Below are 22,790 nucleotides of genomic sequence, written 5' to 3'. Positions count from 1 at the left end.
TGTTATCCTCTCTATGTGTTATTCTCTCCTATGTGTTATTCTCTCTAGTGTTTATCCTCTCCTATGTGTTTATTTCTCTCTATGCTGTTATCCTCTCTATGTGTTTATTCTCTCTATGTGTTATCCTCTCTATGTGTTATTCTCTCTGTGTGTGTGTGTGTGTGTGTGTGTGTGTGTGTGTGTGTGTGTGTTTGGAAATGGGGTGTACCTCTCTCAATGCAGCGGGACAAAGGGGTAAGGATCTCCCTTCATCACACAGACACACCACGGTGAAGGATGTAGTGTGTGTGTACCTAATGAGTCACTCTAAACAACCACAAACAGGTGTTTAGTGTGTGTGTGTGTGTTTGGAAATGGGGTGTACCTCTCTCAATGCAGCGGGACAAAGGGGTAAGGATCTCCCTTCATCACACAGACACACCACGGTGAAGGATGTAGTGTGTGTGTACCTAATGAGTCACTCTAAACAACCACAAACAGGTGTTTACCCCCGAAGGAGAAGATAAGACGACAGCCAAGACGGCTTTACACACACACACACTTACACACCTTTCCGTGAAGTTCAACTTCTATCAGGCGTAGGGAGATGGGAGTGTGGTGTTTTACGCTGTACAAGAAATAGTTCCCTAGACTTCCTTCAAGGACACCGAGATAATATTAATATTGATATCAGGAAGGTAGAAGAGGATTTATTGTATTGTATCGTTTTATAAGCTCTAACCAAATATTATGGGAATTGTGTTTAAAAATGCTCGTACATTGAGAGTGTGTTATAATATTAGCTGCTAATTGAATGGCTGTGTTGCTAGCAGTTCTTCACAATCAACTGAACAGCAGAGTGTCTGTAAATGTAGTTTTGTTCAGACAGTTTTGTACAGTAAGTATATTTAAACCAGACAGTCCACACGTTGAGTTGATCTCTCAACTCCAGACATCCATTTCTCTCTCATGATATGATAAAACCCACATCCTTGAATCACTTCATACAAGCTCCCTCAATTCTACCAGGAAAAACAAACTCGTATTGACAATAAGGGACTATGCCGATTCAAACAAGCCTCGCTTTGGAATGTGACTGAGATGACTCACCCAAACCGCATTGTGCATGAGTATGTAAAAGAAGAATGACAGCAATAACACAGATTGCGCTAATATCCAGCTAGCACTTCCATTGTCTCCAGCTGATTGTCCCACTGGGTGATGCCTGATCTAAACCTACACGGCTATAGGAGGCTCTAGGAGATATTTGTCATCGGGGAGATTATTTAGTTGTAGTTATTTTTTAATGATATTTATAAAGAAGACTAGCTGTCGCCATTGGCGTCGGCTAATGGGGATCCTCATACAAAAAAAGGATCAAATCGTCCCTACACATCTACAACATTAGAGAATACAGTGAGAGCAGTGTGGGCAGTAGAGCCTTGCCAGGGAGAACACACGATACAATAGACACAAGCCAATACATCTACTGAGTCTAAGGAGAGAGAGGGACCGGAGAAAGAGAGGGAGAGAGAGACCGGAGAAAGAGAGGGAGAGAGAGACTGGAGAAAGAGAGGGAAGCGAGAGACCGGAGAAAGAGAGGAGAGAAGAGAGAACCGGAGAAAGAGAGGGAGAGAGAGACTGAGAAAAGAGGAGCGGAGAGAGAGAACCAGAAAAAGAGAGGGAGAGAGAGACTGGAAGAAAAGAGAGGGAGAGAGGGACTGGAGAAAGAGAGGGAGAGAGAGACTGGAGAAAGAGAGGGAGAGAGACACTGGAGAAAGAGAGGGAGAGAGAGGTTGAGAGATAGTGGGGGTAGGGGGGGGTGGAGGGAGTCAGAAAGAGGGAGGGAGGCAGGAGACAAAGAGATAGGGATTGAGAGATAGAGGCAGTGAGAGAAAGAGAGCGAAAGACGGAGAAGAGAGGCTGAGAAATAAGGTCGATAGGGGCAAAGAAAGAGTGAGAGAACGAGAGAGGCAGTCGAAAGAGGATAATCTCAGTGGGATCCCAATGCTCCTCCTCCTCCTCCTCTCCTCCTCTGACACTCACTTCATTACAGGCCTATTTACCTGATTAACAAGGCCACTTTACCACCAGCACTCTACTCAGCAGGTAGCTGCCTAGTGTGTTTGTCAGCAACACAACACCAAGCTTCCCTAAACACCAGCCTCCCTCCCTCAGCCTCTCCTACTCCTTCTCTTCTCGAACCTCTGCTATAAAACTCAGTCAACGCTGAAAGACAATGGATTTTATAGCCTCCTGCTTACACCTTAGTACTGACACAATGATGCTGACTGGGGGAGGTAGTTCTGTGGTGGCTAGGTGATGACATACTGTACATTTCCAGACTTTGGTTACATAATATGTTTCATGTCTACATGCTGACATTGATCTATCTATTGAGATGCGTCTGTTGGTTTGATGTTGCTATTACTGTCAGAGGAAGATGTCCTCAGAGAAACTCCTTTTATGTACCTGAGTTGCATTTTCAGTAAGGAGAATACTAGCTATCTGGATAACCTTTTCATGTAGTAGAATATAATGACTAAAGATGAATGGCACCCCGAGCTTTCTAAACAGAGGCAGACATTATAAAGAGGAAAAGAGATTAATGATTTTCTCCTTCTTCCTTCTGTGTTTTGTTGCTCGTCTCCCTCTCTTAACTCTCTCTATGTCATTTTCCATTAGGTCAGAAAATGCCAGTTAACAAGAATTTCACTTGCGGACATTATTGAAATGCTTTAACCTTATTGCAGCACTAGCTTCAATAACTCTTATGTTAGTCAGCGGCAAATAGAGAGAGGATATAGAGTGAGGATATAGAGAGAGGATATAGAGAGAAGATATAGAGAGAGGATATAGAGAGAGGATACAGAGTGAGGATACAGAGAGAGGATACAGAGAGAGGACATATAGAGAGGATATAGAGAGAGGATATAGTGCGAGAAAATAGAGGCGAAGTATTCACTACGAGGGAGTAGGACATTTATAGCTCCATAAGACTGAGAGGATATATCCGCCTGGCCATAGTACAGTGCGGATTCCGAAGAGGAGGATAATACGAGGAGCGTGATACTAAGCAGAGAAGGATTAAGAGAGGATATAGAGAGACGCATCACTATCACGAGAGAGCGATTCAGAGCAGGTGATACATATATATACGTAAGGAGATAGTAATCACTCAACACGGAGAAGCAAGGAATAGAAGCACGGATACAGAGTAGAGCGCATACAGCAGAAAGAGCGACTCCACATCACACAAAACGCAGACACGAGACTAACAGACGCAGAGAGGCGTATAAGAGAAGGGTACCTACAGAGAGGCATACACAACAGACGAGAGAGATACATAGACGCACATAGGCACATAAGACAGAAGGCATCCACATCAGCACGCAAATATACCAGACAGACGAGGAATACAGCAGAGAAGATAATCACCCACAATGAAGAGGACTCTACACAGAGCAGATCACTAACGATGAGAAGGATATAGAGAGACGACAAGAGTAACTCAGCACGCAGAGGATATAGCAGAACACTATAGGCAGAATGTAGAGAGTAGAGAGAGAGGTCATATAGCAGAAGAAAGGATACTATGACTGAGAAGTAGTGATCACGAGACGAGAGGACTAGCGAGACGCAGAAAGATACGGTAGTGGAGAGTAGGTTATAGTGAGATGTAGAGATGAAGATGAGAGTGATTATGATGAGAGGATAGTACAGTACTGTATGTAGGATTACAAGAGAGAGGACATAGAGAGTGGATCATAAGAGAGAGAGGATATAGATGACGCAGTGATTATTAGTATGAGAGGATTATATGATGAGACTAGTATTACTACGGCACGAGACGGATATCATTGCTACGAGATACGATATTAGAGATGTAGGGATACTCACGTTCTTGCCTAAGAGAGGACATAAGAGAGAAGATCAATTTAGAAGAGAATGACTACAGATCGAGCAGAATGAGAGAAGGATATACGTGACGAGAGGATATTAGGAGAGAGCATATAAGTATAGTAGGTATACGAGTTAATGGCATATACTAGAGAAGATCATATAAGAGATGGTAGTATCATGTAGAGATACAGACTGATGACGAGAGAGTAGTGACTCATTAATACCGAGAAGACAGATCTAGAGAGTGAGGATTAATAAAAGAGAAGATGATAGATGAGAGCGATATAGAGAGAGGATATAGAAAGAATGTGCATATAAGGGAGAGCATAATGGAGAGAGAGAGAGGACAGATAGAGATGTAGGTGATCACAGATCGATCCAGCTCAGAGAAATGAGGACAAGTACAGAGAGAGACTCATTTAGCAGCACCGATATGTGAGTAATTAGGACACGAAGCGATATAAGAGAGAGGATATTATGTTTCTTCTCACCATTGAGAGAGGCAGCACAAACAGAATATTCACTGTCTTCTCTATGCAGTCTACCAGGCGGCAGAGACCCAGAGGAGTGCAATTTGAATGCAGATCACAGGCATGGAGGGTTGGAGGGTTGGCAGGTCTCTGCCCCGGGTCACAGCCCTGTCGAGAGGAGACCTGTCTGGGCCAGGGCCTTGGGAGCACGCCCCTGCCTGTATGGTGCTAGAGGTCTGACACACACTCAGAGCCTGACACAGAGATACACACACACTGGCTGGCACGCACAGTAGTGTGCACAGATACACACGAATACAGAAACGCGCGCACACACACACACACACTGACGAGCAAACAGGCACACACACACACACACACATGCACTCACATGTTTGTGCAGATGTCACACACACACACTGTGACTGACTTGAACACCCGCTGAAACAACATCTGTCTCTGTGATAGCGACATCGCGTAGCACACCTCTGATCGTAGGCGCCGTTATACCTTGTGGGCACACCTCAAATAGAGAGGGGTAAAATATGCCCAAATATTGCACAGGTACAGGGGGAAACATATCAAATAATATTAGGTGGATGCCAGGCTGACTCTGCTGCTCCCAAGCACGATGCTTCTTTCATCTAATAGCCAACATACAGCTCAGGTTAAATCAGGGGCGCAACTTTTGTTTTAGAAGTAGGGTGGGGAATGTTTTTGTACTTAATTAAGCCAGAGAGGTTGTTTAGTCGTCCTTGAATTTTGTGACCTGTTCTTAATTTTATCGTACCATTATTTTATGCCATTGAAGGCAAGAAACAGGATACAAACCAATACAAATCTATGGGACTCAAAGCTCTCTACATCAAAGTATCTGCAGTCAAAAAGACTACCAAGATAGACGGTTAACCTCTCGCTGAGATATCCCACAGAGTCTATTGATCTGTAAGTGTGTGAAAAGCACTGTATTGTCTACTCCACTGTAGTGTACTGTATAACGGTGTTTTCAATCAATACCAAGCCCTGGATGTCAATAACATCTCGGAATCTCTCTCTTTCTCTCTCACTCTCCCTCCCTCTCTCTCTCTCGCTCTCCCTCTCTCTCTCCCTCCCCAGGACCCCACTGACATCTGTGTAAGAGATCAAGTAAGAGAGAAGACTAGACCAGACTCAACAACAGCAGCAGCAGCAGACATCCTAGACTCACAAACACCCCCAAACACTGCATAAACAGCACATAATAATACTGCATCATAGCAATTATAAATGTCCCTGTTTACCCTGAATGCATGTATCATCATTCACAGTGAAACGCCTGCACCAATCCCATAACACATCAGAGACCTACAGGGATAGGAATATTCATAGAACTAGACTGTATTGTGAATGCAGGCCTACTGTGTATTGTGAGGACATAGGCCTATCTATGGTCTATTGTGAACATGGCTTTACTAGTGTTATTGGAGCATAGGTCTACTGTGTATTGTGACGACATAGGCCTACTGTGTATTGTGAGGACATAGGACTATCTATGGTCTATTGTGAGGACAAGGCCTAGCTACTGTTTATTGTGAGGACATAGGTCTACTGTGTATTGTGACGACATAGGCTTACTGTGTATTGTGACGACATAGGCTTACTGTGTATTGTGAGGACATAGCCTATCTATGGTCTATTGTGAGGACATAGGCTTACTGTGTATTGTGAGGGCATAGGTCTACTGTGTATTGTGACGACATAGGCTTACTGTGTATTGTGAGGACATAGGACTATCTATGGTCTATTGTGAGGACATAGGCCTACTGTGTATTGTGAGGACATAGGCTTACTGTGTATTGTGACGACATAGCCTATCTATGGTCTATTGTGAGGACATAGGCTTACTGTGTATTGTGAGGGCATAGGTCTACTGTGTATTGTGACGACATAGGCCTATCTATGGTCTATTGTAAGGACATAGGCCTACTGTGTATTGTGAGGACATAGGCCTATCTATGGTCTATTGTGACGACATAGGCTTACTGTGTATTGTGACGACATAGGCTTACTTGTGTATTGGACGACATAGGCCACTGTTATTGACGACATAGGCCAACTGTGTATTGTGACGACATAGGCCAACTGTGTATTGTGACGACATAGGCTTACTGTGTATTTGTGACGACATAGGCTTACTGTGTATTGTGACGACATAGGCTTACTGTGTATTGTGACGACATAGGCTTACTGTGTATTGTGACGACATAGGTTACTGTGTATTGTGACAACATAGGCCCATTTAGTGGTTGTGCCCACTAACGTTAAAATGAGGGTTTTTCCTGGATTAAATCGGGATCAAATATTTAGGACCAGGCAAGGGGTAAGGCAGGCAGACCTGGCAACCGCTGAGATGTCCAGAATACCAAAATTACTAAAAACTACAAAACAACCCACAGCCATATGTGTCAGAACTACAACAACAGCAGCCTTCAGGCAACAACAAAAAACTACAACACCCACAGGCCCTATACATCAGAACACCACTTCTCTATATGGGTAAGTGTCCAGACATGTAGTATGTCCATTGCCCACTGCAAGGCCAGCTAGCATTGTGATGGAGGACAGGATGTGGACAAGGGAGGGAGGGATGGAGGGGGGGTGGAGAGAGAAGGATGGCAGAACATGTGTCTGCGCGTTCTTTTTCTATGGGTGGAACGGCAGACTGGTGCAGTGCTGTGTTAGCATGTCTGTCCCTCTGTCCCTCTGTCACTCCATTCCTCCACCCCTCCGCGCAGTGTACTGTGTCGTGTGTTCTCTGTCTGTGTGTGCGCATGAGTGCAAGTGAGTGTATGTGCGTGCGTGTGTGGGTGTGTGTCCGTGCATCGTGTGTGCGTTGTATAGTTCTCTGTGTGTGTGGTCTGGCAGTGCTTTCCCATCAGCCCCATTTAGTACGCCCACACAGACAGAGCCTCGGAGTGGTACAAAAATAGCTGGCTATCCAGGACCTAGGCAAGGTTATCGTGATCGCACAGCCTGCCTGCCTACTGCCTTCTCCTCTCTGCCTTTTCCTCTCTCTCTCTTCTCTCTCTCTTTCTCTCTGTCTCTCTCTCTCCAACTGCGAGGTGCTGTTGCTGCCCGTGAGAGAGAGAGAGAGAGAGAGAAGAGAGAGAGATGAGAGAGAGAGAGAGAGAGAGAGAGAGAGAGAGAGAGAGAGAAGAGAGAGAGAGAGAGAGAGAGAGAGGAGAGAAGAGGGAGAGAGAGGAGGATTGTTCGATGAGAGAAAAGTACTTTAGTCTAATGCCAAATAAATGAATTTGAACTTGTTGAATTATGAAGTATTTAAAAACATTTAGGGATTCAAAGATGTCCAACAAATAGCCTCCGATATGTCCATATCTGTTGTTCCAATTTGAAGCCTTCAACCAGATTGGAAGTACTAGAAATCTTGCCCTTAGATGCCTGTCTATGACTCTCCACTACAGTTGTGGGTTAGTGGAAACAACCAGCTCCAAAAAGTCATTATGATCTCACCGCAAACTATGGATTTTCACAAAGACTGCAGTTCTTCTAAAATCAACCTCAACCCATCCCTTGCAGACCCCTGTTAAATAGAGACAGTCCAGAGAACAATACTTCCGATAGCATCCTACACACAACACACACACACCACACACACACCACCACACACACACACACACAACACACACACACACACACACACACACACACACACAACACACACACACACCACACACACACCACACACACCACACACACAACACACACACACACACACAACACACACACACACACACACCCAACAGCTCAGAGTGAGCCTATCTTCAGTGAATGTGTCATAAAAACCTAATGCAGTGGAGCTCTTAACGCCAGACATGGGAGACCATTTTCAACCCCACAGCCAAGTACAAGCCCTCAGTTTGTAGGTTGTGTGTGTGTGGTGTGTGTGTGTCTGTGTGTGTGTGTGTGTGTGTGTGGTGTGTGTGTGTGTGTGTGTGGTGTGTGTGGTGTGTGGTGTGTGTTGTGGTGTGTCGTGTGTTGTGTGTGTGTGTGTGTGTGTGTTGGTGTGGGTTGTGTGTTGTGTGTCGTGTGTGTGTCTGGTGTGTGTGCTGTGTGTGTGTGACGTGTTTTAACTCTACTTTGGGACCAGAAATTCCCACAAGAATAGTAAACCATATTTTTGACCAACTGGGGACATTTTGTTTGTTCCCACGAGGTCAAATGCAATTTCTAGGGGTTTTAGGGTTAAGGTTAGAATTAGTGTTAGGGTTAGAATTCATTTTAGGGTTAGGGTTAGGAGCTAGGGTTAGTTTTAGGGTTAGGAGCTAGGGTAAGTTTTAGGGTTAGGGTCACGAGCTAGGGTTAGTTTTGGGGTTAGGGTTAGGAGCTAGGTTTAGGGTTTAGGGTTAAGGTTAGTTTTCCGGTTAAGGTTAGGGTTAGATTAAGGATAAGAGTATGGGTTAGGGTAAGGGTTAGGGCTAGGGGTTAAGGAAAATAGGATTTTGAATGGGACTGAATTGTATGTCCCCACAAGGTTAGCTGCGTAAGACTTTGAGTGAGCGAGTGAGCGTGCGTGTGTGTGTGCGTGTGCGTGTGCGTGTGTGTGTGTGCGTGTGCGTGTGTGTGTGTGTGCGTGTGCGCGTGTGCGTGTGTGTGTGTGTCAAGACCCAGTTCAATTCCCCTCCTGGAGCCCCTTCAGAAGAGAAGACAGCACCATGCACAAAAGCCACTTGGCGGAAAAGTGGAATCCTATTAAATCTTTCTGCTAAGCCTCCATAAATACAAGGAGCTGTCCCAAGTCACACTCCTCCACTCCTTTCCTCTCATAATCCCATCAGGCTAAAAACAGAACACTGGCTCTAAGGTCCCTTGCTAGACAAACACACTTCTGTAATTGGCTGAACTAACACAAGTTCTAGAGTTGGGTTTAGTGAGGAGAACGTTTCGTTGCTAAAAAAAAGTAATTTGATCCAAACCAGTCGGAACTTCTATAGTTTAGAAAGGCTCTCAACACAACATCAGCTTGTCGTTCACTTCCTCGACACCTAGGCCAAGCTTGACATTTTGGGGGTTTCAGATACAAGCAGATAAAACTGTCCCATCTCAATGAGCATCACAATCTCCAATCACACAGCACTATCCAGCGCAGCATGCCGATGCAACTCAGTGCTAACCCAGCGGATGTAAACATTACAAGTACAAAACCTCAAGACTGCCCGTACATTCACAGACGTGCACATGACAACAATCAGTTTTCCAAACATTAAGTGAGCAGCAGACTCACCTCTCTCACACGTGCCGGCCCAGAACCCAGTCCCGGTGCAGTCACAGATAAACCGGTTCCACCCTTCCTTACAGACTCCGTTATTCTTACAGGGATTGCTATCACACTGTTTCCCCGTGACTTTACTGCAGGTGGGCCTGATGCCTGTGGTGTTCTGAGACTCGGAGATGGCCCGAATGTTTTTGGAGCGTCCGTCTATGAAGAGGTCCCGGATGCAGCCCACGTAGCCGTAGTTCAACATGGCCGTCCACAGTTCGGTCGGTAACACCAGGCCTACGCGGTTGTCAGGGAGACCACCCAGGTAGAGGTSTCCCTCCAGGTCTAAGATCTCGTTCTCTCCGCTGGCCGTGAACGGAGTACGACGATTGTCCACTGATATGATGCCTGGAGAGGAGGAAGATGGAGTGAGGAAAGGAAGAGAGAAAGAGGAAGGGAAGGTTAGTGTTAGGGTCTAAGCGATTCTAATATTGAGTAGCTTTAGATTCTTAGACTAGTAGTCTCAAGAGTTGTGTGTCTGATGACACATTATAGAAGAGTCTTGAAGCCTGGTTCACAAGGCCAGTATGTTAGCCTTAGGCTACGATCAAGAGTCCTTGTTGCTTGCCATTGGTCAGAGGAGAGTGTGGATAAATCAGGTTTATGGTTCAAGTCATTCACTTCATTTTGTTCTTCAAACACCTCAGTGAACTACTAACTGTCCTCGATGTCTAACTAAGAGATTTAAATCCCATCATGTGAAGTCCCACGAAACAGTTCTCTAACATCAAGCTAATACCACCACTCAGCCCATATCCATATATCTGTCTAATTTCTCTCTCTTCCCTCAGAAAATCCTCCTCTTCTCCCAATCCTTCCTTCTTTCCCTTCTTTTTATTGGTGCTAGGTAGTGATTCATCAAAGTAGAATGTGTTGACACAGGGCTAAATTGGCTGCTCTAACCTGATATATAACACAGACACAGGACATCAAATAACAGAAGTACTACTACCGCTCTCCTCCCTTCTTCTCACACTCTCGCTCTCTATCTCTGCTTCTCTCTATCTCTTTCTTCTCTCTTTCCCTCTCTCTCTGTCTGTCTCTGCTATTTCTCACTCTAGCACTCTCTCTGCCTCTGTTTCTCTATATATTTCCTTTCATCGCTCTCTCTCTCTCTCTTTCTCTCTGTCAGTCTCTCTCTCTCTCTTTCGCTCTGTCAGTCTCTCTCTCTCTCGCTTTCCTCTTTCCTTTTAATGTAGTGAAATCCATTCTGTTATGGAGCTCAAGGCAACGACAAACTTTCTCTTTCTCGCGCCAAATATAATCTTCCTCTCTAAAGCTCCTCTCTTCTCTGTTCTGTTCTGTTTGTCCAACCTTTTTCAGGTCAGCGGACACAAAGGATAAATAAGCTGTGGAGGAAATAGAATCAGGAAATAGGATTTAAAAGGTTTTGCTTTATCATCCTCATGATACACGTCTTATCGCCTCATCCTCGAGATCAGATCAAATTGTATTTGTCACATGCGCCGAATACAACAGGTGTAGCCCTTACCATGAAACGCTTACTTACGAGCCATTAACCAACAATGCAGTTCAAGAAAATATTTTCTAAATAAACTAAAGTACCGGTTCCGAGTCAATGTGCGGGGGGGGGTACAGGTTGTGGACAAGGTAGAAATAGTTCTGCAAATCGTGCAACAGTATGATGTCTTTGATGTATATTCTGAGGGGTTTTATAACGATCATCACCATTCTCCTCCGCCACCATCATCTTCCCTCTCCCCCCTCCTTGTCCTCCCCCCCGGTCTCATGGTAATTGACCGTTAATTAACATCAACATGTTTAGCATCTCCTGGCCCCAACACATACTCTACAAGCCACATACAAGCTGCTGATTCACACCTTTGGAACATCTACATTTAAACAAGTCTAATAAATCTATTTAATATACACCATCACAATAAATCCATGATTTATTTTAGGCAGGTCTAAAGAAGCATTATGATATGAAGAAAATGTATTTCAGAAGAACAGAATAGGAATTGGCCTACTGTATGTTATCTGGCTATGCGCCATGCCAGAAAGGATGTAGGCCTGTTCATTTGGCAGACAAGATATGCTTGTAAGTCATTTTGCCACTATTTTACATTATAAACTGGGTGGTCCAAGCCCTGAATGCTGATTGCCTGAAAGCTGTGGTATATCAGACTGTATACCAGAGGGTATGACAAAACATTTATTTTTACTGTTCCAATTATGTTTGTAACCAGTTTATAATAGCAATATAATAGCAAACTTCTGTGATTTGTGGTATATGGCCAATCCAAGCAGTCAGCGTTGCGTCGTGCTTAAGAACAGTCATTAGCCGTGGTATATTTGCCATATATCACACCCCCCCATGCGTTATTGCTTAATTATACCATGGCATTGTTGAATACTAGTTTCTGATTAACTTGAAGGGCTTGAAGAGTGTGCATTATTTAATGATTATTTAGTGATAATGCCAGAGAAGCCGGTGTTTGGATGATATATTGGTATGGGTGTTGTTAGGTCCGAGACTAAACCGTGCCAATATCTCCTCCAAACACTGGCTTTGAGGGCAGCATCACTTTTATACAACGGGTTACCAACATATTCAAATAATGATAGACATATTTCATTTTCATTAGTCATACATTTTCATCCTTCCACAGGATATAGTCCCGACACAAATCTAGGGATGGGGGGGTGGGGATTTTCCGGCAGGGGGGAGATATTCGGCACAACACCGGCCCTGTTGGTAATCCGCTGTATAAAAGTGATAATGCCCTCAAGGCCGGTGTTTTGAGGATATATTAGCCCGGTTTGCAGGTCCGAACTCTACATACCATGGGTTCTCCAACCCTGTTCCTGCAGCTACCTAGTGATTAATTTGGGATTATTATGTATCAGAGACATTTTAAATAATTTAAAATACACATTTTTCTGCGTAATATGCGGTAGTCTATGTATTGTATAACGGCCAAATCATTATTTTAATTCAGTTTTGAATATATATATTGTGCTCATATATAGGAATATGCATATGAATAAGCATATGCACTGAGTGTCCCAAACATTAGGAACACCTTCCTAATATTGAGTTGCACCCCCCTTAAACCCTCAGAACAGCCTCAATTTGTCAGGGCATGGACTCTACAAGGTGTCGAAAGCCTTCCACAGCGATGCTGGCCCATGTTGACTCCAATGCTTCCCACAGTTGTGTCAAGTTGGCTTGGATGTCCTTTGGGTGGTGGACCATTCTTGATACTCACGGGAAACTGTTGAGCGGGAAAAACCCAGCAGCTTTGCAGTTCTTGACACAAACCGGTGTGCCTGGCACCTACTGCCATACCCCATTTAAAGGCACTTAAATATTTTCTCTTTCCCATTCACCCTCTGAATCCATGTCTCAATTGTCTAAGGCGTAAAAATCCTTCTTATCGTGTCTCCCACTTCATCTACACTGATTTAAGTGGATTTAACAAGTGACATCAGTCTATGCCATGAAAAGAAACAGTGTTCTTAAGTTTTGTACACTCAGCGTATGCATAATCTCTAATATGCGAGAGTGTTTGAATGAACCATCACCTTAGGAAGTGCTGCCCATTTTGTTGTTAGGCTTTGGAACAACATCCACAAACTACCAACATCCACAACTACCAACATCCACAACTACCAACATCCACAACTATCAACATCCACAACTATCAACATCCACAACTACCAACATCCCACAACTATTCAACATCCATCACACAATCATACAACATTCCACAACTATCAACATCCACAACTATCAACATCCACAACACTACAACAACATCCACAATACCAACATCCAACAACTATCAACATCCACAACTCCAACATCCACAACTATCAACTAAGCAACAATCCGGAAGACGACAAGCAAGACCCCAGCAACCAAGGCGAGTCGCACAACTATCGAGACATCCGACGAAGGATTATGGTGCGAAGCGATGCGCAGACTGATCGAACTCGCCACGGAACTGCGCAAGCGATCCGACGAGACTGGAACAAGACATACACAGACGTGAGCCAGGACGATGGCGCGAGCGAGACTCACGCAGACATCCGGACAGACTGAGTGCAACGACCGGACAACTGAGCGCAACGGATCCGACAGGACTAGCCAGACGGATGCCGACAGACTGAGTCGGAACAGCCGACAGAAGACACCAAGCACCAGCACTGACAGCAATGTCCGAGCAGAGCTGATCAGACGATGCCGAAAGGGCTATCAACGATCCAGCAGAGCTAGGCCGAGACATCCAGCAGAACTAGCAACGATGCCGACAGGACGTACGGCGACGATCGACGAACGAAGCCAACGGAGTCCGACAAGAACTACCAACGAGTGCCGCAGACGGTAGGTCAAAGCATCGCGAGCGAGAACTAGCCGGAAGGCATTCGGACAGAGCAAACGCAACGACCAGCAAGCGTAGGTCAGGAGCATCCGACGAACAAGCGCACAGTGCCGACAAAACAACCGAACATCCACAGACGTATCTAACGATCCACAACAAGCAAACAGGTTGCCGAGGCAAGAGGCTGGACCATAGGTCCACGTCGCAGTTCAGGCCTTGTTGGAACTTTTCGTCAGAGATTGATCGAGCACAGTGAGGATGAGTTGTTAAAGAGAGCGATGACGTGTTTGATTGAGAGAGTGTGTTGAGTGTGATGTTTCGATTGCCGATTGCAGGTGATGATGTGCAGAGTGGTGTGAGAGGGACACATAGAGCGCGCTGGAGCCAGGCCATTAGAGGACTGAGCTCGTTAGTGAGGGTTGGAGTGAGCCCAAAACGCAAAGACCGGGGCGGCCCGAGAATGGTGCCAGAAGTGCGCATGGGAGGAGATGACGCGCGACGTCAAAGGGTCAGCTGGTGGAAGGTTTGGGACTGGCGGGGTGCAGGGTGACTCGTGATGACGTGAGCGGCGGGGGACAGGTGGCGGACGGGTGTGGCGGGTAATGACGGTCAGCCGCCGCAACAGGCGCGGCCGTGACCGAGCCTTGCGCGTCGCTCCTGGTCCTGCCTGTTGCCGTTGCGCTCTCGCTCCTGCCTGCCTCCTCGGCTGCGCGTCGCCGCACCGGCGCGTCTCGATCCGGTGCACGGCTGAAGCGTCCGAGGGTCCCTTGCTGTATGTCCACGTGGTGCCAGGCTCCATCATTGACCTTGTTCTGGGTGGCTTTGACCTTGATAGTGCCTGAGCCCATGTCCAGCAGCAGATACAGCCCTCCATCCAGCAGCTCTACAGCAAAGAAGTCTACTTTGTTGTTCTTCTTCCCTGCTGCGTCACGCCGGTCCTGGGCCTGGAAATTAGGTGAGGTACTGAGTCTTCTGACTAACGGGAAGCAATAAGCCCAGAGGGGGTGTGGTATATGACCAATATATCACAAACCCCCGCGGTGCCTTATTACTATTATAAACTGGTTAAGAACCTAATTGGAGCAGTAAAAATACGTTTTGTCATACCCGTGGTATATCAGACCGTATACCACGGGTATGACAAAACATTTGTTTTCACTGTCAGCCAATCAGCATTAAAGGCTCGAACCACCCAGTTTCTAAAGCTCTACATCAAGTCTCTTTAGCCGAAACTTTGGTCGGATAAATCCACAGCAGGGAAATATGAGCGTGTGCCTTTCTTTTACAGTTCTACACTTACTAGAAGCAGAACACCAGCACACTGGTAATTTAATCTCACAAACATTTAATGGATCATTAAACCAACATGTGGGTCTTCATCAGACCTTCATCGGGGTATTTCATTAGTTAGGTTACCTTGCCGTGGGTGAACAGGATGAGTCCGTTGGGCTCTGAGGTCCGGAAGTCGAAGGAGATAGAACCCATTCTCTTGGTGTTCCACTTGGGGAGGCTGAGGTAGGAGTCAGGGCTCTCGAAGTTGATAGGGTCCAGGGTGGCCACGTTCTCACACTTAAACACCACGTCACCCTGGAGCTTCATCTTGGGGTCTACGATGCGGGCTAGACGGGAGAGCTCCAGACGGATATCGTTATTCTTGTAGACCACCTGGAGGGAGTGGAGGAGAAGAGAGAACATTAGGGCCAATATTCTAGGTCCATATATGGAAAAAAGTTATATGTTGTTTTTTTAACTGTTGTGTAATATGTTGGTCCTCTTTTGAAGATTCAAGGAGTAGCAGACAGGAACAATAAACTCAATAAGAGGAGAGATGGAAAAAAGAAAGAAGGAAACGTATCATCTTATAATGTACTCATCATTTTTTTTCGAGATTTCTATTCTATTCCAATGTCAAATGTAGTTTATATGGAATATTATATGGGTTTTCTATGAAATGGGTTTTTGTATAATATGGGGTTTTATATAATATGTTGGTCGTATTTTAAACACATGAATCCAATATCCATTTTCATTTCCCATTTTTACTGTAATCTGTCCACATGCAGAAAGATCACATGCTAACAATATGATTGAACACTTGCCTGCACCGCAGGATATGCAAAAGAGCTTTGAGATTTACATAAATTCACTGAAAGCCCACACTAACACATGGTTATATCAACAGTATTGCACTACTTTTGGCCAGCTAATAGCCGAATGACCAATAAGCAACATAATGAACTAAACATTCAAATTCCATTGCGGCAAGATAATTTTGCTGTGACAATATCAGTCAAATTAAGATCCTACATCTGTATGACAAGATCCTTGGATTACTTGCAAAGCACTGGTGCTCTAAGACTGTGCCTGGTCCCAAGTGGTCCCTGTTCCATACATAGTGCACTACTTTTGGCCATAAGCGCCCTATGGGCCCGGTTCAAAAGTAGTGCAGTACGTAGGCAATTACAGTAGGTGCCATTTGGGACGCAGACTGATTCCTCAGGGATATCAATGCCCCTGTATATACCACCATCTATTTATTCATGCATAACCCACCCCAGCATTTAATGCACACTGAGAGAAGAACGCCGCACCAGCAGTACAGTCAAATACAACACAAATGACAGAAAAAAAGAGAGGCAGAATTGTCAATTAAAATCCATTCAGGCGGAAAATTGAAGGTTCTCTTTTTTTTCTCTGCTAAGGAAGAATAAGAGTATCTCTCTTTCTCTCTCTCTCCTATCTCCTATCTCCTTCCCTCTGTCTCTCTCTTTCTCTCCTAAATCCTTCCCTCTCACTCTCTCTCTCCTATCTCCTTCCCCCTCTCTTTCCTATCTCCTTCCCCCTCTCTCTCTCTCTCTCTCTCTCTCTCTCTCTCTCTCTCTCTCTCTCTATACTCACATCAATCATTCACTCTCTCTCTCTCTCTCCTCCCTCCCCCCCCCCTTCCTCCCTCTCTCTCTCTCTCTCTCTCTTTCTCCCTCTCTCACACTGTCTCTGCCTCCCTCTCCTCTCCTCTCTCCTTCCTTCCTTCCCTCTCTCTCCTTCCCTCTATCTCGCTCTGGTTCTGGTATATAGGGCAGTGTGTGCATGGCAAACAGTAGTAGTAATATTTGAGAGCACAGCTGTCAGCAAACAGATTCTGCAGCTCCAGGATTACAGATAATCCTGGAAGATTTGACAGTAGATCAACACAGGGGCCCAGAGACTGGAAGGGAGGGAGGGAGGGAGATAGATAGATAGATAGAAAGATAGAGAAAGATAGTGAGAGAGAGAGTAGCAACAAAGAATTAGAGGCAGAGATAGAGAGATAATTAGATTAGGGAAAAAATGGGAAAAGGGGGAGAAAGAGGGGAGTAGAGAAAAAGAGGGAGGGAAAGAGGAGAGGATTAGTGTCCATGTACACTAGGCCACTGTATGTCACTAGGGAGCTTTTGGACAAGGTGGTGTTTGTGTAAAACAACATCTGTAACCAACACTAAACACAGTCTACCTAGGGGCAATTCCACGGAAACGGATTTACGCTGAGACTCACTTTAAAAAGTATGCCAACAAAAACCATTGCATTCAAAGTTTAACATACAATTCTATGTACAATGACTGCCTTCTCTGAATCATTTTCACAGTAAATAAAACATAAACATTTACTGGAAAAACTGTGCAGATGCAGAAGTTTTGTAACAGAATTACGGTAAAATCTCCCCCAGTTTTATTCTGTTACCAGACTTTGTATCTGCACAGTTCGTCCTGTAAATGTGTTTTTGTAAAATGTTCAGTGGAAATTGTTTAAAGTAGTCATTGTACATATGGTTTGTTTAACATTGAAATCAATGGTTTTTGTTTGGTATACACTACCGGTCAAAAGTTTTAGAACACCTACTCATTCAAGGGTTTTTCTTTATTTTTTTACTATTTTCTACATTGTAGAATAATAGTGAAGACATCAAAACTATGAAATAACACATATGGAATCATGTAGTAACCATAAAAAGCATAACTTCCTTTCATGGGCAACGATTAGCCAGCTAGTTAACATTAGCCTTCTACATCTAGCTACATGTTGAACTTCCATCCTCTCAGGCTAGGGGCACAACAATGTATAAATTAATGGTTGGATCACAATCGCCATTATAATCATTAGCCAGTACAGAGAATTAAGTAAAACCGCAAGTCTAAATCCCGATCTCCACCCATGGCTAATTTAGGAAAGGGTCGATTTTAGCTATCTAGCTAGCCACCGGAGGACAATGACACAACGAGATGCAACAATTCAATGTTTTTCTGTCAGTGAGGTTTGGCATCAGGTGTTATGTGATCGGTGTGAAGCCAAATCCAAATTCACTCAGTTTAGCTCAATACTGATTGGCTATTATAAAAAAAATTGAAAAAATGAACAAGGGAGGCGAAATGCTCGCTGGCTTCTCTTGCATTCAATGCTATGGGCGGCAACAATGTCATACTCTTTTAGACCAGACAGCATCAGATAGCTAGGCTACACATACCGAGACAGAGGGGCGCCGTTTCTTTCGCTCGGATGCTTTCTCCAGTGAGATACATTCAGCCTCTTGCGAATTGAAGGACATTTATGAAACACAGATACATTATTTTGTTTATTTTTTTTCTTGGACAATTTTATTGGGGGGAAGCCTGGCTTCCCTTGGCATCCCATGAATACATGGCGCTGACCCTCCGGCTTAGTTTGACAGTGAGAAGTGGCCTTTAACACCACCATTCCTTGCCCCGTTATTCAAGGACGCACTAATCCAACACAATCAACCCTTCTGTACAATAATAATAAGGCTGGATAGATACATCTGGTTATGACTGGCTGGACGCTCCATTCTGCTCTGCTGGTCAATAACCTAATGGAAATGATGTTAGAAAAGAGAGATTGGCCTCCCCGCACCCCTCATCTCTCCTCTAGCTGCCTTTGTTGTGATCTCAGCTTTATTATGCTATCCATAGGCCGTCCCTGCTGTCCCCTAGCCACACTGGGGCCATTCACAATGCAACCACAGCCTTTAACGTGTCTGATTCTCCATCTCTGCTCCTCCATCTCTCCTCCTTCTCCAGCTCTCCTCCTCCTCCTTTGGCCCCTTTTCCTCCTCTCTCCTCGTCCTTGTCTCCCTCCTCCTCCAGCTCTCCTCCTCTCTCCTCCTCCTTTTCCCCCTTCTCTCTCCATCTCTCTCCTCCACCTCTCCTCTTACATTTCCTCCTTCTCTCTCCACCTCTATCCTCCTCCTCCGTGAGATGACATATTGATCAATGTCGGGAGCAGAGACACAGACTAATCTACTATAGATCAGTGCAAGTCCTCTCTGCCCCTTCTTTCCCCGTTCACACCGGCTGCCTGTCTCTTTGTCTGCCTGCCTCTCTCACTCCATCTCTCCCTTCCTCCCTCCGTGGCTGCCTCTATCTCTCTCCCCCTCCCTCCTGTCCTCTTCTACTCTCTACCTGCCTGCCTCTCTCTCTACTTGCCTCCCTGCCTTCCTCTGCCTGCCTCACTGCCTCCCTCTTTACATACCTCCCCTCCCTCTCTCCTTCCGATGATTTTGACTTAGTATTCATAAGAGGAAGGAATAAAGACACAGGCCAGTCCCCGCAGCTACATTTAAAGAAGTAAACACACACTGTGTTTAAGCTAGCTAGAGGACTCAATCCCATCTCTCCAGAGAGCGGTGAGAGTAATGAAAACAAAACAGAGCTAGATCGATGGTACAATGAGCCTGTGCGTAAATATGATTTGAAATTGGATGACAGCAGGGATTAGGGATTTGAAAGGAGGTGTATGATCCAGATAAAATGTGATATAATAAGCATTATTGGAAATCATTATTCTTATTCCTGGGTGGGGGTGATGAAATTGATTGTCGTTGTGTGGGTGAATAGGGGTGTAATTAAGATGAATTTGTGAGGTTATTGTAACACTAGCTCATCTAGGTGGAGGATGTAGGGATGTCACAGCGTTACAGTACAGTAAGATATACTGGCTTTAGAAAAGCAAAGGCCACATGGTCTTAGGCCTGTTTCCCGAGCCCAGATTCATCCCAGCCCCCCACACAAAGACAGGGCACAAAGCCATGTATGTATTATGGATGTGTGGGGCTAGCTTTACAGAGAGACAGAGAGGCCACATACGTGTGTGTCTCTCTATGGCAAAGCTTGCTGGGTATACCCTCAGGGGTCAGAGGTCAGAGTCCAGAGGAGCATCTCATGAAGCATTTAGCTGTGTCTGTGCCTCTGAGAAAATATACTGTAGGATTTGTGCTGTGTGTGGTTCGTATTACAAAACAGAAATGAGCAGAGACTGTTTGATTAAAAAAAGCCTGCTTTGGTGAAAATACAACATGGCTGATGATGCCTTTTAGGATGACGAGGGCAGTATGTTCATCCGAAATGCCAAATGTTGGTCTCTCCCTCCCTCCCTCTCCCTCCCTCTCCCTAATCCCTTCCATCCCTCCGTCCCTGCCTCTCTTTCACTTCCTCCTTCCACAAACTGTGTGACAGTATAGCAGGCTCAAGAGAGTTGAGCTGCAATACAAGATGCTTTCTTGGAGCCCTAGCCTGCCTGTCTTGGCACTGGTGCCCTGTGGACGCCAGGAGGCATGGCCTCCACCGCTACCGCCTCTGATCACTGGCTTACGTCACGTGACTGCTGGCCCACATGGCTGAGCACAAGGGGGATGGAGGCATGACGCTATCGTCCCTATGCCTAGGGGGGTGGAGGAGTGCAGAGGAAGTAGAGAAGACAGGAGGACAATACCGTAGCATCCTCTTTTATTCCCAGCCAGCGAGAGAGGGAGGGCGGAAAGGAGGGAGAAAGGGATGGCAGAAGGGAGGGTGGGATTCATTGCTATCGATCAGCTCTTTCTCTGTGGAGCGGTGGAGCTTAGCTGTACTCTGTGGGTTTACTCTTCAAAGAAAAAAGAGAGAGAGAGAGAGAGAGAGAGAGAGAAGCTGGGCAGGGATGAGTCTAACCCCCCTTCTCTTGACCCACTCTATCCCTCCTTAATCCTCTGTTACAGCTCTGGCCTGACATTAGAAAAGCAGTGGAAGAGAAAGACACTGATGAAGCGTGATCCAACCATCCAGCCAGTGGGCCCAAATTAACTGAATCATCGCTCATCAGCTGTGTACAGAGCAGGAGAGGGCGGGAGGAGGAAGGAACGGAGGAGGGCTTGACAGACAGACAGACAGCGAGGAAGAAAGAGGCAATTAAAGCAATAGGGAGGGAGAGAGAGAGAGAGAGAGAGAGAGAGAGAGAGAGAGAGAGAGAGAGAGAGAGAGAGAGAGAGAGAGAGAGAGAGAGAGAGAGAGAGAGAGAGAGAGAGAGAGAGAGAGAGAGAGAGAGAGAGAGAGAATGGCAATGTGTTATCAAGCAGAGTTTATGGGTCCATACAGAGCCAAGGCAGGGTGGGCATGGTTGTAAGGGTCGTACCCTGCAGTCAGTCAAGCCAGGGTTGGCATGCAGTAGAATGCACCATGCTGTGCCTGCGTCCCAAATGGCACTATATTCCCTGGGCCCTGGTCAAAAGTAGTGCACTAAATAGGAAATAGGGTAGCATTTGGGACATATCCTATGACTCTTCACTCCCCCAGTCACATGGTGATTCATTATAATGCTGTAGAGGTAACCACTCTGTAAACAGATTAAGGGGCGGACTGGGACCAGGAATTGACCCTGGCATTTCTAACACACCAGATCTTTTTTTTCCCTTAAGGTCCCCAAACCTGCCAATTTTTTTCCTTGAGAACCCCATTATTAGCCAGATAATTATAATTTTGCACAAAAAACTGAAGTTAGACAGGCTCACTGGGCAAAAAATGGACCAGTCCATCTAGCATTTGTCCGAAATGCTAGATGACCAGTCCACCCCGGGGTCTTATGAGGAACAGGGTCTTAGACCTAGTTTCCTGACCCCAGATTAATCACAGGCCCCTCAGTCATTCTCAATGGAGAATCATGTTTTTGTGAATCGTATCAGCAGTCTGTGGCAAAGACCTACCCTCAGAAAGTCAAGAATGGAAAGGCTTTGGTTAAGTTCCTCCCTGACTACATTGCAGACGCCAAGTCTTACAACTCCCAGATACGTATTTAACATATCAGCTAACCACATATGATATAGCGATCTGATGCCCAACTGCAAAGTCGATGATGTGGCACACAACCATTGGTTGATGCAGCGCAACACTTATGCAGCTATTCGGGCAAGAACTCAACCTTTGCTACTATCAGAAATGCACACGGCACCTGTTCCTCTGATTTCAACAAACTCACCTGAGAAATCATCAGGTGCCAATTCACACTGTGAAACTTCTATGCCTGGTTTTACACAGGCAGCCCAGTTCTGATCTTTTGTTCACTAATTGGTCTTCACATCAGATCTTTTTCAGATCTGATTGGTCAAAAAGATACGAATTGGGCTGCCTGTCTAAATGCACCCAATGTCCCTTGGGTTCAAAGCACACAAGCATTTCACTACACCTGCAACAACATCTGCAAAACACACGTATGTGACCAACATACATTTTTGATTTGATTTGATAATGTTCTGGGACAATAAGCATCTCAGAGTATAGAACTGCGGATCTAGAATCAGTTTAGTCTTTTAGATCAGCACACTAAAGCCTTCTTCACACTGCAGACTTTAATGCTCAAATCAGTTTGGTTTTTCAAATCCATTTTGGAATACTGACTGCCCAAACAGCAAGTTACAAGTGACCAAATCAAATTTGGGTGTGTTCAGACAGCAGTCATTTGCTGACATGGTTACG

At 45.3% G+C, this 22,790-nt stretch overlaps 1 protein-coding gene across 2 annotated transcripts in view; it reads right to left on the bottom strand.

Annotated features, from left to right (window-relative positions):
* The window catches only part of LOC111954320 (neurexin-3b-like), a 457,756-nt gene that overhangs the window by 308,722 nt on the left and 126,244 nt on the right, over nt 1-22,790 (bottom strand). The window contains exons 9-11 of one of the 2 annotated variants that reach the window (XM_070435771.1): nt 15,435-15,683; nt 14,767-14,962; nt 9,634-10,017 (exon numbers count right to left, since the gene is read on the bottom strand). In XM_070435771.1, coding sequence (XP_070291872.1) covers nt 9,634-10,017; nt 14,767-14,962; nt 15,435-15,683 — 829 coding nt within the window. Of the gene's footprint in view, nt 1-9,633; nt 10,018-14,766; nt 14,963-15,434; nt 15,684-22,790 lie in introns of those variants that run through there. The other variant, XM_070435769.1, reaches the window with a different exon arrangement.

Source organism: Salvelinus sp. IW2-2015, linkage group LG28 (genome assembly GCF_002910315.2).
Source record: "Salvelinus sp. IW2-2015 linkage group LG28, ASM291031v2, whole genome shotgun sequence".
In the NCBI taxonomy this organism is placed as follows: Eukaryota; Metazoa; Chordata; class Actinopteri; order Salmoniformes; family Salmonidae; genus Salvelinus; species Salvelinus sp. IW2-2015.
The sequence above is the reverse complement of the archived record's forward strand: the minus strand, read 5'-3'. Positions and strand labels throughout refer to the sequence as shown.